This window comes from Vipera ursinii (assembly GCF_947247035.1).
Source record: "Vipera ursinii genome assembly, chromosome: 1".
Classification (NCBI taxonomy): domain Eukaryota; kingdom Metazoa; phylum Chordata; class Lepidosauria; order Squamata; family Viperidae; genus Vipera; species Vipera ursinii.
In genome coordinates, this window is record NC_139512.1 from 294,005,821 (window position 1) to 294,020,511 (window position 14,691).

At 36.7% G+C, this 14,691-nt stretch overlaps 1 protein-coding gene across 1 annotated transcript in view; it reads left to right on the plus strand.

Annotated features, from left to right (window-relative positions):
* LTBP1 (latent transforming growth factor beta binding protein 1) overlaps positions 1-14,691 on the plus strand; it is a 207,563-nt gene that overhangs the window by 88,193 nt on the left and 104,679 nt on the right. The window contains exon 6 of the mRNA XM_083349128.1: positions 13,289-13,513. Coding sequence (XP_083205254.1) covers positions 13,289-13,513 — 225 coding nt within the window. The remainder of the gene's footprint in view (positions 1-13,288; positions 13,514-14,691) is intronic.

The following is a 14,691-nucleotide window of genomic DNA, read 5'->3' on the forward strand; positions in this document are numbered from 1 at the left end:
TTGAGCTCCTGATAAGATTGTTAGATTTTTTAATTTAACAAATATAATTGAAACAATAGAGATTGTGTCATTACATCTTTCCATTTTGTATTAAATGGCTTCTGTATCATTATTAGAAGTATAATGATTCTTTCCATCAATCCCATCTTTTCTCATTTGACCATTTTGCATGTGGCAAGTAACAGTAGCCATGCATTATTAAAATAAAAACAAAAAACAAGAAGACTTTTACTTACTTTGGTGTGTAGTCCAGGATGAAAGATGCCTGTGAGGCAAGCTCTACCCTTGGTGACTCTTGGAGAAACACCATGTCAACTAGATTCTGGCAATATTTCATTGTTCTTCCAAGAGCACTCTGGCAATCTCTATGTCTCAAGCCCTAAATCTATCTGTTGTCTTTCCCTTCTTCTACTTCCCTTGTTATTGTGATTGTTTTTTTTAAATTTCCTAGTCCATCCCCTGTTTGCATCACATGTCCAAAATACAGTATGTGAGGTTCTGCTTGCTGTTCATTATCTCAAAGTAATATTAGACTTCATTTAATCAAGAATTGATTGGTCCATTTTTCTTACCCTCTGTGACATTTCTAACAACTCTCACCAAATCTGTAAATCAAAGTTTTCTATCTTCTTTTTCTTAGTTTCTGGCTTTCACTGGCAAGACCACTGTTTTAATGGTTCTATTACTTGAAAAGTCCTTAGTCTTCATGACATTGTCTGGTTTTCTTCCTAAGACTAATGTCCTCTTTACTCCTTCAGCATAATATCTAGCTTTATTTGTTCTTGAGCACTAAAAACAATCACTGTTTGCTACAAGTTTGAGGAATAGAAAAGCTAGCACTCCTGTTGATCTTCTGAATATAACCTTAATCATATCAAAATTGGGTGATATGCAGTAAGTCCCCTCTATCAGCCAAAGGTGAACAGAGAAGGCGAAAATATTCCTTGATTTCTATGTTATACTCCAACTCCTTTACATCTAAAATCTGCTCTGGAGGTTTGAAGAATCAAAAGGTTTTAAGGTTGCAGAGAAAGGGAGAATTGCTGAATATTAGCCCCACCCTTGGTATGCTGATGAAAGCTTTTTGTTAGCAGGGAGAAACTAGATAAATTTTTCTCATAGATTTTTTTTTACATTATAAGCACTTTTTCCATCATAGAATCTGCTTTTCAAAGAATTCATAATTTTCATTTCATTTATTTACTTTTTGGCAAGGAACTGAGTAATACAGGAAATGGAAAAAAGGAATAGCATGATGAATGTTGTAAAATTTCCCAACTAACTTTTGTAATTATATGACTCATTCTTGCTTATAAATCTGTTCTGATTGAGGAAGATTGAACAACAGAAGTCTAATCTGGTTCCTATTCATGTACTGACAAAAATGGTATGACTCTGTTCTTGTGCATCTAAAGTTTAGCATCCACGGTATTTTTTTTGTTTTGTTTTGGTTTTTTTTGCATTACACATCTGAAACAAAGTAAAATAATCTTATGTTCCAGAGGTGCATGGCTTCCAGGCATATACAATCCTCCCAAATCTTCGATGTGGCTTCCAGGGACCTCCAAAAACTGTTACCACATTGCAATTTTAAGGCGATAGGAAGAAAACTACAAAGTACATATATGGAGATATAATCATGTGCACTACGTTTGCATTGCAGCTCTTAGTGCACATTCAAATGCTGGGTGTGGTTATCATTCAGAAATGGTTCTTCCTTCTTTGGTATTTTCACTGGTTGTTCTTTCTTTGTCTGTTTCGCTGTACCAAAACATCCAATAAGGCTGCCAAATTCTAGCTGTAGCTATGACCTTTAAAAAACAATCACAATAACAAGGGAAGTAGAAGAAGGGAAAGACAACAGATAGATGTAGAGTTTGAGATACAGAGATTGCCAGAGTGCCCTTGGAAGAATAATGAAATATTGTCAGAGTCTAGTCAACATGGAGTTTCTCCAAGGGTAGAACTTGCCTCAGTGGCACCTTTCATCCTGGACTGGGTTTGCAATATACACACCAAAGTAAGTAAAAGTGTTCTTGTTTTTCCCCCCTTTTTATTTTAACAATGCATGGCTACTGTTACTTGCCACATGCAAAATGGTCAAATGAGAAAAGATGGGATTGATGGAATCATTATACTTCTAATAATGATACAGAAGCCATTTAATACAAAATGGAAGGATGTAATGACACAATCTCTATTGTTTCAATTATATTTGTTAAATTAAAAAATCTAACAATCTTATCAGGAGCTCAAGGCAACATACACTGTACTGTTTTCCTCACAAATGCGGAAAATGTGGATGTGACTTGTAAACAGACAAATTCTTCATGTATCAGAAACTTATTCAGTAGTAGATTGTTGGTTTAAAGGGTTCTTCTTTTTTGCAGAAATAATTTAACATAGAACAAAGAAAATGAGCACCAATTTTATGTTCCATGAAAATAGAATGCTGAACGATACTTCTGCCCTCATTTCTGCTCATGTTTTCTCAATAGCATTGCTACCATTATACACCTTATTCAATTTTTCCATATTTTAAGTGGAATCGTGTAAAATGCAAGGGACAACATTAAAACTCTGATATTTGAAGAATTTTGTATTTGTGGGTAATATGTCAGTATCTTAGACAAATATATACTTTAAATAGCACTGGGAGGCTGGACAGGAGAAAGACCTGATGACATAAAAGGATCCAGTGCCAGGGAAAGCAGATTAATGAAAAGCATAGTCAGACAAAACAGCTTGTGGAAGTATTTGGACAGAAGTGCAACAAAGCTTTTAAAAAAATGTTTGGCAACTTGTGCCAGTCACTTTGTGCTTGGTGTTCTTATAATTGTTTCTTTGTGCATCCTGCCCCTTGTGTTGCAATATGACCCTTTATACTGCCAAAAGCAAAGCAGAAAAATTTAAAACATTTTTCTCTTTCCCAGTGGTACTCAGTTATCTAGCACTATATGATGGATAAATTCATCCCTCAGAGCAGATATGCACCAGTTCTGCTGTGTCATTTAGTGATCTTTTGAAAAGGGGAATAAAGAACAGAGATCTTTATGGACAAGTTGAGAAAAATACTGTGAAATGGCCTTACTTTAAGTCTGGTTTGTTGTGACTATTCAGGGTAGTCTTTCTCAAACTTGACAACTTTAAGACGTATAGATTTCAATTTCCAGAATTCCATGCTACCCAAGGAATTCTGGGATTTGAAGTCCACACATCTTCAAGTTGTCAAGATTAAGAAATGTCGCTCCAGGGGCTTAAAGGATGGCCTTATCAGTTGCTACCAGATCTTCTTATTTGAAGATTCTGAGGATTGAACTGAGCTTTCAAAATGTTTCAGTATACAAAACCTTTATTTAGACTATTCCCTATTGACCTTAAACACAGGAATAAGGTAAATTTCATACACTGACATTTAGAACATTAAGCATAGTAAGTGGATTTGGAAAATTAATGTTACATCTTCATGTATGTATCTTTTTGGCTTTGTCTGGCCATCTGTCTATCTATCTTGATAGTTTTCAAACATATATTCTTTGATTCTTCAAACATTTTAAGCTTTAATAGAACATTTAATTATTGTGTTTTAATGGTAATGTAATTTATTAAGAAAATGTTACACTGAATTAGTATTCAAGTTCTAAGACCGGATGCTGAAAGAGTTGACTTCATGTTTAGAAAAACTGGCTATATTCTATTACTGAATTGGCAACTGAGAATTGTGTGCATTGCCTCTGTAAACTTTTGTTGACAAACAACAATTTCCCAAGTTTTCTCAGTCGTTTTTTCTTTCTTTTTCAGTACAGGTATTTAAAATAGACTGAAATCTGACAAAGTTTGGCTTGCATTGTGTCTGCCATTATTAAAAGAAATAACAAATAAGATTATAGTATTGTACTCACAAGAAACTACATTTTTTATCAAATAGCAAATTGCTGCACAAGTATGATCTTACTATATAAGTATTATAAAGATATAATTTCTTGTGATTAGGAAATTGACATGGAAAATCAAGCTACCAACAAGAACTTACTTCTGGATAAGTGGCTCAGAGTTTGGTTCACATCTTTCATAATTGTACGGTGCATACATTAAAATTTTATGGAATTAGTACTAAGTCATCTGCATCTATACCCCAATTCAAAATTTCCTAATTTACCTTATTTGATTAAAAGATTTGGAATTTCTCTTTATGCTGTGACATTTTGACATTATCAAAATTTTATTCCATGCTAGTTAACAAAAGAATGTGTTTCCATAGTGACTTCTAGCTATTAAATAGCTTAATATTTTTGAATAATCCAACATTGGACTTCCATTTGGTAGCACTTGAATGACCTAACTGCTGTGAAAACCTAAGCAGATGTTAGACTTGATTAGTATTTAGATGGGGATTCCCAGGGAATCTCAGAACTATAGAATAGATCAGGAAGTTGAAAAAATAGTCAAACTTGATTTGATAGATTTCACAAGTGAAAAAACAAGAATCTATTTCACTGATTAAGACTGATGTGCCCTAATAAAAATGATATTTACTTGAAAAGCAATGGAATAGTCATGTCTTTAAAGCTCCTTTAAAAATAAACAAGGGAAGAGTCACACATGTATCCCAAAATAGAAAACAGATTTTTTTCAAGACAGAGAAAAGACTTTGCTGTTTGTATCTACCAACCTGAGAGCTACGCAGCCTGTAACATAGGTATGTGATCAGGTCCTCTAACTGGGGTGCTTGAGCAAGTCCTCTGGGTCTAATCTTAATACCCAATTCTACAACCTCGTGTAGGAAGACAACTTCTTTGAAAGATTTTAAATTGTTACTGTTTTCTTGCCATATAGTGGATCAATTTTCTGTCTGTTTTTACAGGTTTAATTATAAAATCTGCTTGCCAGTAAGATGACAGCTAGGCAATTGTGCAAATGGCATGGATGAGAAAATATTACTCCTGGACGCATCCTATAAAACTGGGGTGTTTCCACTGAATTATGCGCAAGAAACATGCTATTTATTATATCTTTCAGCAAAGGCATTACTATAGGGAAAGTGACTTCCACTTTGTTGATATTTTCCATGTATAATAGTTGTTGTGTTAGGAAATTGTCATGACTTACACAGAGTTACAGTTGATAATTTTCTTAGCCTCCTCTTTGTGAATTTATCCCATAACTTTTGTAAATAGCATTTTGTAAGCTTTCACAGGAAGAAACTTAAATAATCTCAGAGAGGTATTAGAAAAGACCAGAAGCAGTTGTACAGGGACATCTATAAACATAGTGGAGATGGAAACAAACATGGAAAAACAAGGAAAGTCTTCCAAAAGTTCTCTGAATTCTGAAGAAGTTTTGAAGGTTCCAACAAAATGGTATATTAGGGGATGCCAATGATCAAATGGTAACAAATATAAAGATCAAAGAAAGAGGGAAAGAGTAGGTGGACATTCTCTACAGTAGAGATGTCAGTATCCAAGCTAATTAAAAATGTTCCTTATTTACAAAAAAACCCATTTGCAAAATACAAAGTTAAATCAGCATTCTGGTCTTTACCAAATAGGAAGGCTACAGGACATGGTAAAAAGATTGGTTCCAGGTTTTCAAAGGAATGAAAAATAATGCACCTTCTCCCCTTATTTAATCAACCTACATTGATTAAATAATGAGGGTGGCTGGATTGGAAGAAGATTAGGGTGGTTTTACAATTGGAAGAAAAAAACCAAGCCATCTGTACTATTTAGGTGATACTACTCTGATAACTGAAAATGCAAATGATTTGAGAGCTCTAGTAATTAAAGTGAAGCAGTAGAGTGAAAAAAATGGAACTAAATATTAAAAAACCAAACAGATGATAGCATATACAGTAACTAGCCTTAGAATTGAAAATGGAGATATTGAAGGTGTACGTAGCTTTTGCATTTCAGGATCAACTGTCAACAGTCCAAGACTAGCACTTGACATGGTAGTAATAAAGGCCTTGGAAAAGTTATTCAGATTCCTTGATGTGTCTTTAGCTATGAAGATTAGAAATGTGCAGTCAATGGTCCTTCCTGGGACACTCTGTGGAAAGTGAAAGTTGAACTTTGAAAAGGCAGGATAGAAAGAGCATTGATGTTTTTGAAGTTTGATACTGAAGAAAACCACATTTTTGAAAATATCATGGATAGCCCAGAAAATAAATCATAGAACAAATCAGTCAGTCTTCTCACAAATGACTAGGCTCAGATTAAAGTTTGATCACATCATATGAAGGCCAGCTCTCTTGAGAAGTTTATGATGTTGGCAAAGGTCTTGCTGTTTAACTAACTTGTCCCACAAAGTCATTGGGGAAGCTAGCAGGAAGTTGAAAGTCCTGGGCAAGTCACAAGCAGGCAGGCAGGAGTTTGGGCTATTATGGAGTGCTGCTGTGAAGCTCAAGTTTGTGCAGGCTGGAAGGAATGGTGGTGTGCTGCCATAAGAGTGCATGTGGGCTGGGAAGAGGGTGGTGCTGATGGAGGCAACTGCAGATGAGTGGGGGAGGGGTGCTGGGCCCAAGTGGAATACGAGATCCCTGAGGTCTCATACTCTATAGAGAAGCTCCTCAGGAGAAAAAGTGGCAGGAAATATTTGCATGTGGGAAGCTGGTGGGGAAGGTTGCAAAAATTGAAAGCAATCAAGAAGTTGTTTGCAATGTGTTAGTAACTATAACTCTAATTGACCATTTTTGAAATGACCTACACAATATAGGCTGAACATTCTAAAGATATCCTCCATTGGGAATTCCTGCAGAATTAGGGTAATACCTTTTTCTGAACTTCTAAAAAAAATACCCTAATTCTGCTTCAGATTTCTCCCCCCCACCTAATATACCAATAAGATTATATGCCCTTTTTTAATAAGAAGGTTGAATGATCATTAATATTGTTCACTTTTTTGATTAATTACATTCATGGATTAAGAATGATCCATGCACTTCATTGTTTAGGCCAAGCCACATAATTGTTCAAGGAGCACATAGTTTGTAAAATTTTAATAATTCACTTGGCCCCACAGGAACAAGTGAAAGGGGGAAAAATCTTTCATTGAATTAAATGATAAAAGTTGTGAAAGTTTTTGAATTTCATATAATGCTTCTTTGAGCAAAAAGAATATTCAGAGCATGAGGACTTTTAGGATTTAACTTCTGTTCTTTCTACAGCCAAAAAACCTGCATCACTGATAATTAAAATTCCTCTTAGTCATGGGTGGCTGTTTCTTACTAATACTTGACTTACAGTAATGATGACTTACCACATGACATTCTACCCCAATGATGAACAGCCAGTTATGTGGGTGGCGTCATGAAAGTCTTTGAGGATTACATTCAGGTGCCACATTGAATTTGTTTGGGGAATAAATGAGAGGAGAGCATACCACAGAGATGCCTGCTGACTCTTATCATCACACATTAGCCTGGAATCAGAACACTTAGATAGAACTGACTGATGATCCTCACTTCATTGAGATAACAGTGGCTTCTGGCATATGCAGAAGCTGCTGCTAATAGAGTAATTGATTGATGTGGGGATTTATGCATATTAGTAAATGCTTAAATACACAGATGGCAGACAGGGGGGGTCAACAAACTGTCCACCAGAAGGCAAGACAAGAAACAATGGATAGAAACTAATCAAAAAGAGAAGCAACCTGGAATTAAGAAGAAACTTCCTAAGAGTGAGAACTACTGTATTAACCAGTGGAACAGCTTGCCTTCAGAAGTTGTGGGTGCTTCATCGCTGGAGGTTTTTAAGAAAAGATTGGGCAGCCATTTGCCTAAAATGGTATAGGGCAGGGGTCTTCAAACTTGGCCCTTTTATGACTTGTGGACTTCAACTCCCAGAATTCCTCAGCCAGCATGCCTGGCTGAGGAATTCTGAGAGTTGAAGTCCACAAGTCATAAAAGGGCCAAGTTTGAAGACCCCTGGTATAGGGTCTCCAGCTTGAGCAAGGGATTGGACTAGAAGACTTCCAAGGTCCCTTCCAGCTCTTTTCTGATTGATTGACAACTGGGTAGGCTAATAATTATTTTAATTGATTAAAAATGAGAATACATGAGAACATAAGGCAAACAGTATTCAGTGCAAGGAGGATTGGGGATACTAAATTAGAAACATGTCTCCTTAGTTAAAATAATAAATTGGCACAATAGGAATTCTAATCATGCTCAGTGGCTACAAACTGAGTTAACAGTAGACTTTCTATTAGGGCAATACTTTGTCTCATTAAGAAATTAATTATCTACTGCCATAAATCTATGTGCAACTCTTGCTTTGGAAGTGTAGAAACAATCTTTGGGCAGTGATCTGTATCTTCTCCCATTCCTTCATCATCTTTTAAAACATGATGATGTTCCATAGAAAAATGGGAAGAGGAAAATTGTATTACGTAGAGATGTGATGATTGATGGGAAAAGATTTTGTTTCTAAATGTATTTATTGTAACATTACCCAATTCTGAGGTCACTGGACTAGACTTCCAGGCCCAGATTAAAGCCCTATATAGTGTGATATATTGGAATGCATCAGGGACTGTCATACCAAGTAAGATTATAAGAAGTTGTGAAGATGCTTGGAAAGAAGTGGAAGGAATTCTAGACATATAAGATCCAAGACGGGAAGAAGAACTCATGTATAATTTGTCTCATAAATGGCAACTCGGTCTGTCTTGCAAGTAGCATGGGAATTCCACCATGCTTTTCACATGTGCACTGAATTGCACGTTCAGTTAGAATTCTTGTTTCAGCAGAAAATACATGCATTCTTTTTCTGATTTTAACCTGTGACTTTAGTGCAGCCATAATATGATCTTGATCTTCTTGATCTTGATCTTGATCTTCTCTGTAATAATACCACAGATACTGTTTGGTACCTGAAGATGACAGATTAAGTAAATTCAGTTGACTGAAGCAGTCATTCAGGAGACAGATGCTAAATACCATTGAATGATAGAAACTTATCTTGTTTTTTTTAAAATTAAATTAGGGTTTATATTTTATTACCAGGCAGAATCAAGCTTCTGTAGGATTTTATCTGTACGATGTCAAATAACTTGCCTTTTTAGTCTTACATGGGTAATTGATGGAAGTCATTGCCCGCCATGTTCTCTGAATATAGAGGTAATGATAGAGAGCTGATGGACTTTTCTTTGTGAAGTAAGTTTTTCCTCTCTTCAATTTAATATTTTATTTGAGGGGGATATTCAAATAACTTTCAACAGAAGAGAATATATGTAGCACAGGATTGAACTGAGGAGTCTTTGGTGTTCTCTGGGTTTGGTTGCTTGCTTGTAGATGTTCAGTGCACTGATGATGTTATCTAGTCAGGTAATGAAACGTCTTCAGGCAAAAAAACAAGTTCAAAGAGCACCAAGAAAGATAATAATATAGCTTTATATAACAATTTAATAACAATAATTTTCAGTTTCACAGGATATTTAATATCTGTCTTGGACTCATTTGAGTGAAGTGATAATATAGATTAGTTATTTGCAGGTTATAATTATGCATTAGTTACTGCACTGACTTTACTTCTTTTATTGTTTATTTAGTTTCCAGATAAACCATCACTCTGTGCTTCAAAGAATGGAACAAAGTCTTCCATACTATTTAAAAATCGGTTTTAGTGAAAGTTCAAGGAACATTGTTAATGGGGATATTTCTCCGGCAAATATGAAGGATGTTCTACTTCTTTTAGTATTTTATAAGCTCTTTCATCTTCATGCCTTTCATGCCTCCAATTATATCGGGTACAATATGATTAAGGGTTGCAATCCCAATACACCTTCAAGACAGTATGGTGGGAAAAGCTAAGTAGATTCCTGCTTAGCATTTTTCAGTTTATGAAACAGGTTTTTAAATATAGCCTTTTTTCTGTTTAGGATTTTATTATCTCAGAGATAGCAATAGCATTAGCATTACAACTTAGTCTTTTATACCACTCCATAGTGGTATAAAACAATCTGGATCGTCCTTTTATTGACCTTGGAAGGATGGAAGGCTGAGACAACCTCGAGCCCCATCAAGATCGAACCCCAGGCAGTGGGCAGAGTTACCCTACAATACTGCATTCTAACTACAGTACTACCAGGGCTCATAAGATAAGATAATTTGTGGTAGGGATGATGGAGCGAGGAGCAGTACAATAAATAGAGAATTACCAGTTCTCTCTGATGCCTCTTTCTTTCCTCTCTCTATGCTCCTAATTCCTGATAGTTTTTTGTAGAACAGAACAGAACAGAACAGAACAGAGCAGAATAGAATAGACCTTGGAGGTCTTCTAGTCCAGCCCCCCCTGCTTAGGCAGGAAACCCTGTACCATTTCAGACAAATGGCTGTCCACTCCCTTCTTAAAAGCTTCCAGTGTTGGAGCATTCACAACTTCTGGAGGCAAGCAGTCCCACTAATTAATTGTTCTAACTGTCAGGAAATTTCTCCTTACTTCTAGGTTGCTTCTCTCCTTGATTAGTTTCCATCCATTGCTTCTTGTCCTGCCCTCAGGTGTTTTGGAGAATAGCTTGACTCCCTCTTCTTTGTGGCAACCACTGAGATATTTGAACACTGCTATCATGTCATCCCTAGCCCTTCTCTTCATTAGACTAGACATACCCAATTCCAGCAACCGTTCCTTATATGTTTTAGCATCCAGTCCGCTGATCATCTTTGTTACTTAATTAACAGGTCTTAACAGAAGAGAGAACTAATCTCTTGTAGGGTGGCTTTGAACCTAAATATATATTGTAAGTAGTCATCTAGATCAGGGGTCTTCAAACTCGGCCCTTTTATGACTCATGGACTTCAACTCCCAGAATTCCTCAGCCAGCATGCCTGGCTGAGAAATTCTGGGAGTTGAAGTCCATGAGTCATAAAAGGGCCGAGTTTGAAGACCTCTGATCTAGATAATGTTAAGAAGTTCTCGGTGCAAAGAAATGGAAAGGTTACACTATGATAAGAACTGGGAAGATGAACATGCTTTTTGCTTCTCAGGAAAACAGTTTCAGTGTTATCTTCAGCCCAACCCAATAACACTGCTGTTGAGTTATGCTGGTTCAGTCTTTCCATTATCAGTCATCAAATCAATGATACTTTTCCCCCTTCATCTATGGGACCATCCCCCTCTTTTCCTCACCATTAGCTGCATTTTGAAAAATGCCTTAATATTCTGATAATATACTAACATACCGTAATATACTAATATACTAGTATTTACTAATATCTTAATATACTAATTAAGAGGTTTAGTCTGGCTTGAGGACCGACAACAGGTTCTCTCACACCTGTTGTTTGAGTTTTGAATCTTTGTTTATTAATTTACTTAAGCTTCTTGCTTCTGATACCATAAAATTGGCAGATGAGCTTTGTGCCTATGTTAGATTGCTCATTTTCTTTCTTTATCTTAGCATCAGGTTATGTTGCACATTGATCTGGCATTTTGGACTTCAGAGGTTACAACAGATGTTGTCATTCCAGTTTTCCTCTGATCTGGAAGCTGATACCCCTAGTCTGAGCCTGGATTTTCATAGGTCTTCCTCTTTAATTTGGATAGGATGACACTGTTCATGAAGTATCACTATCTGCTCATTCGTCCAGCTAATCCTTAGTAGGATTTTTGAATTTCCCTATAGCATTCCCCTTGGCTCATCTCCACAGTCATCATATGTTGTAAGTTGTTACAAGCAGTTCCTCTGGGCTGAGATGAAAAATCCCTCCATCAAGGGCACAGATACTTTTTCTTCATACCCTAGGGCGATCTCTGGGTCTGTCTTGCAGAACGTGGCCACCTGGTCCACTCCATCAACATTTGTGAAATACTTTGCATGCAAAGAACAGATGGTCTTTGGCAAAGCAAAGTTCTTCGCTGCTTATTTTTCCTTATTTTCTATCTTCCAGGTATGTAGGTTAACAATCATCATATAAAATACTGGTTAAAAACTATGAGGGGGGAAAAAGTAGGTTTTTTTTAAAAAAAAACTGAAAGCAATGTACTTCAAGAGTTATTTGTACTGATACCATCAGTTTTGTTCCCATTTTTATGGGCTATAAATTTGTTTCAGTAACTTTGGCGATAATACAAAAAGTACCCAAAAAAAGTGCTGTTTAATATGGCACTGAAATCAGATAATCATTGCAGGGTGCAAACTGGTTCTCTAATGGGATCACCAACCTGCTCTGTCCCCCACTGATCACATCACTGATCACTGACCATATAATCAGCCACATAGAAGACTAACCATTTTGGCCATCTTCTTTGCTTTGTACTTGGACGGAGATTTAAGCAAGAGTTTACCCTGAATGTTACAGCCTATCTCTTATTGAATCTGCAGATAGCCAGTTGAGGACTCTATTTCATGTAATTTGATCCCTCCTGGTGAGGAGTGGCCAAGGCAACCTTTGCAGGAGGGTTGTAAGGACTATTCTAGTAACTCAAATTCTTGGAGTTGGATTCTGGCTTTGTTGCTCTTGTGAAATTGCCTGATGCATTGCCTTGCTGTGTTATCTAGGGACAGTCATCTTTCTAATAACAGCACTTTAGGCATTTAACTGTTTGTAATGCTCAGAATTATACTTTATTTACATCTGTCTGCTTGCCATCTTGAACTGGAAAGATATAAGATGCCCATAGCTATTTTTTTTATAAATTGGAGAATCCAAATATGATTCCCATTACATTATTGACAATTTCGGGAAGATTCAGCTGGTTAATTATAACAGCAATAGCACTTAGACTTATATACCGCTCCATAGTTCTTTACAGAACTCTCTGGGTGGTTTACAATGTTAGCACATTGCTTCCAACATTCTGGGTCCTCATTTTACGGAAGGATGGAAGGCTGAGTCAACCTTGAGCCCCATCTGGCTGTGGGCACAGTTTGCCTGCATTCTAACCATGGCACCAACAGAGCTTCTTTGAGAAGAAGCCTAATTATAATGATCTCATTTCAGTTTTCTTGCCTATATCACAGATATATACATACGTCAGTAAACCTTAGTCTTGCATCGTGCCATTGTATTCAAATGTGATATTGCATATTTATCACTGGGTTGAACCTAAGCTTGGGTTATAATTAGACCAATCGGAAATGTCCCATTGATTTCAACAGGTTTACTTTGCATCTGAATAAAAAATAAATAAAGTAAAAATAAATAAAAATAATAAAAACCTGTGGCAACAATAAAGGTCATAGGAAGCCTTCCCTATAAAAAATAATTCAGTTGGTAATGATATTAACAGTGCTTTTGAAAAAAAATTAATACTAGTCTCTCTGGGATTTTTTTTCTCCCCTTCAGTTATTTGCCACCTTCCTTGCATGAACGGTGGGCAGTGCAGCTCAAGAGACAAGTGCCAATGTCCTCCTAATTACACTGGTAAACTTTGTCAGATCCCTGTGCAGAGTGGAAGTACTTCGCAACTTTATCATAATTCGCAACAAGCAAGCAAAACTGTGGGATCTCATGTCATCCATTCCACTCATACTTTACCACTGACTGTGCCTGGGCAGCAAGGAGCCAAAGGTAAATGTTTTTTTTTTATATATATCTCTTCTCTCTGGCTAGATTTCTCTGTTGGCTGCAGTGAGACTTTATCATTTAACCTGCCAAGCTTTGGTAACGTCTCCCCAAATAGCTGTAATCTGGCATTCAAACCTACTGGAATGACAGAATGTTCTTTCTTGCATTCATTGCATTCTTGCATTTACAATCATTAATTGTGGGAAAAAATGTTAATGAAAATGATTTGAAAATGATTTTCATCTTCTTTGTGAAGCTAAGAAAGTATGATTTTCAAATGAAAATGACCTATCTTTCAATGCTTGTAGGGTGTTCCTTACTATTTTCATATCTGTGTTGTCAACAGCAGTTTAGAAGTGTGTGTCATTAATTTCTGAGCTTGTGGTTTTCATGAGTACATTTTGTATCTTCTGTGTTCGTTTTAATTTAATGGAAATCATGTGTTCATCCTTTTCACTTGGACATTACAATTAATCAAACCCTGTAACTTCATCAATATATTCTAAAGTCACATACTGTATCCACTTTTCACATTAGATTTCAAGATATGGAAATATTAGCTTTTTTCTTGACAGATTTATTTATTACTTATTTGTATTTCATATTTCTAAATCGCCCACCTTCTTCAAAGAGGGGCTTTTAAACAGTTCTATAAAATATCAAATCTATTCTTAAATTCCTTAAAACAGACATGTCAAACACAAGGCCCGGGGGCCAGATCCAGCCCACGAAGTGGTTTCATGCGGCCCGCGAAGCCATCCTGGAAACAGTGAGGGAACGGCCCCCACTGCCTTGGCCCTGGCCCAGAGACCCTCCTTCTGCCAGAGACCCTCAGATCTGTCCCACTCCTGCCCAGGCCCCCATAGGCACCCTTGATGCGAACGATGTAGAGCTGGCCACGCCCACCCAGTAGGCCATATGCACTCTAGCCACGCCCAGGGAGTAGGCCACGCCCACCCTGGCCCTACCCACCCAGCCCCTTGAGGGCAACCGCAATGCTGATGAGGCCCTCAATGAAACTGAGTTTGACACCCCTGCCTTAAAATGTCTGAGAAACATTTTTTGGGGATGGAACAATTTTTCTCAGATGTTGCAAACATTTAATTCCACACTTAAAGTTGAATCACTAGTTCATAACTTTGCTAAATGTTAAAAAAATGAATACACAAGAAAATCTTGAG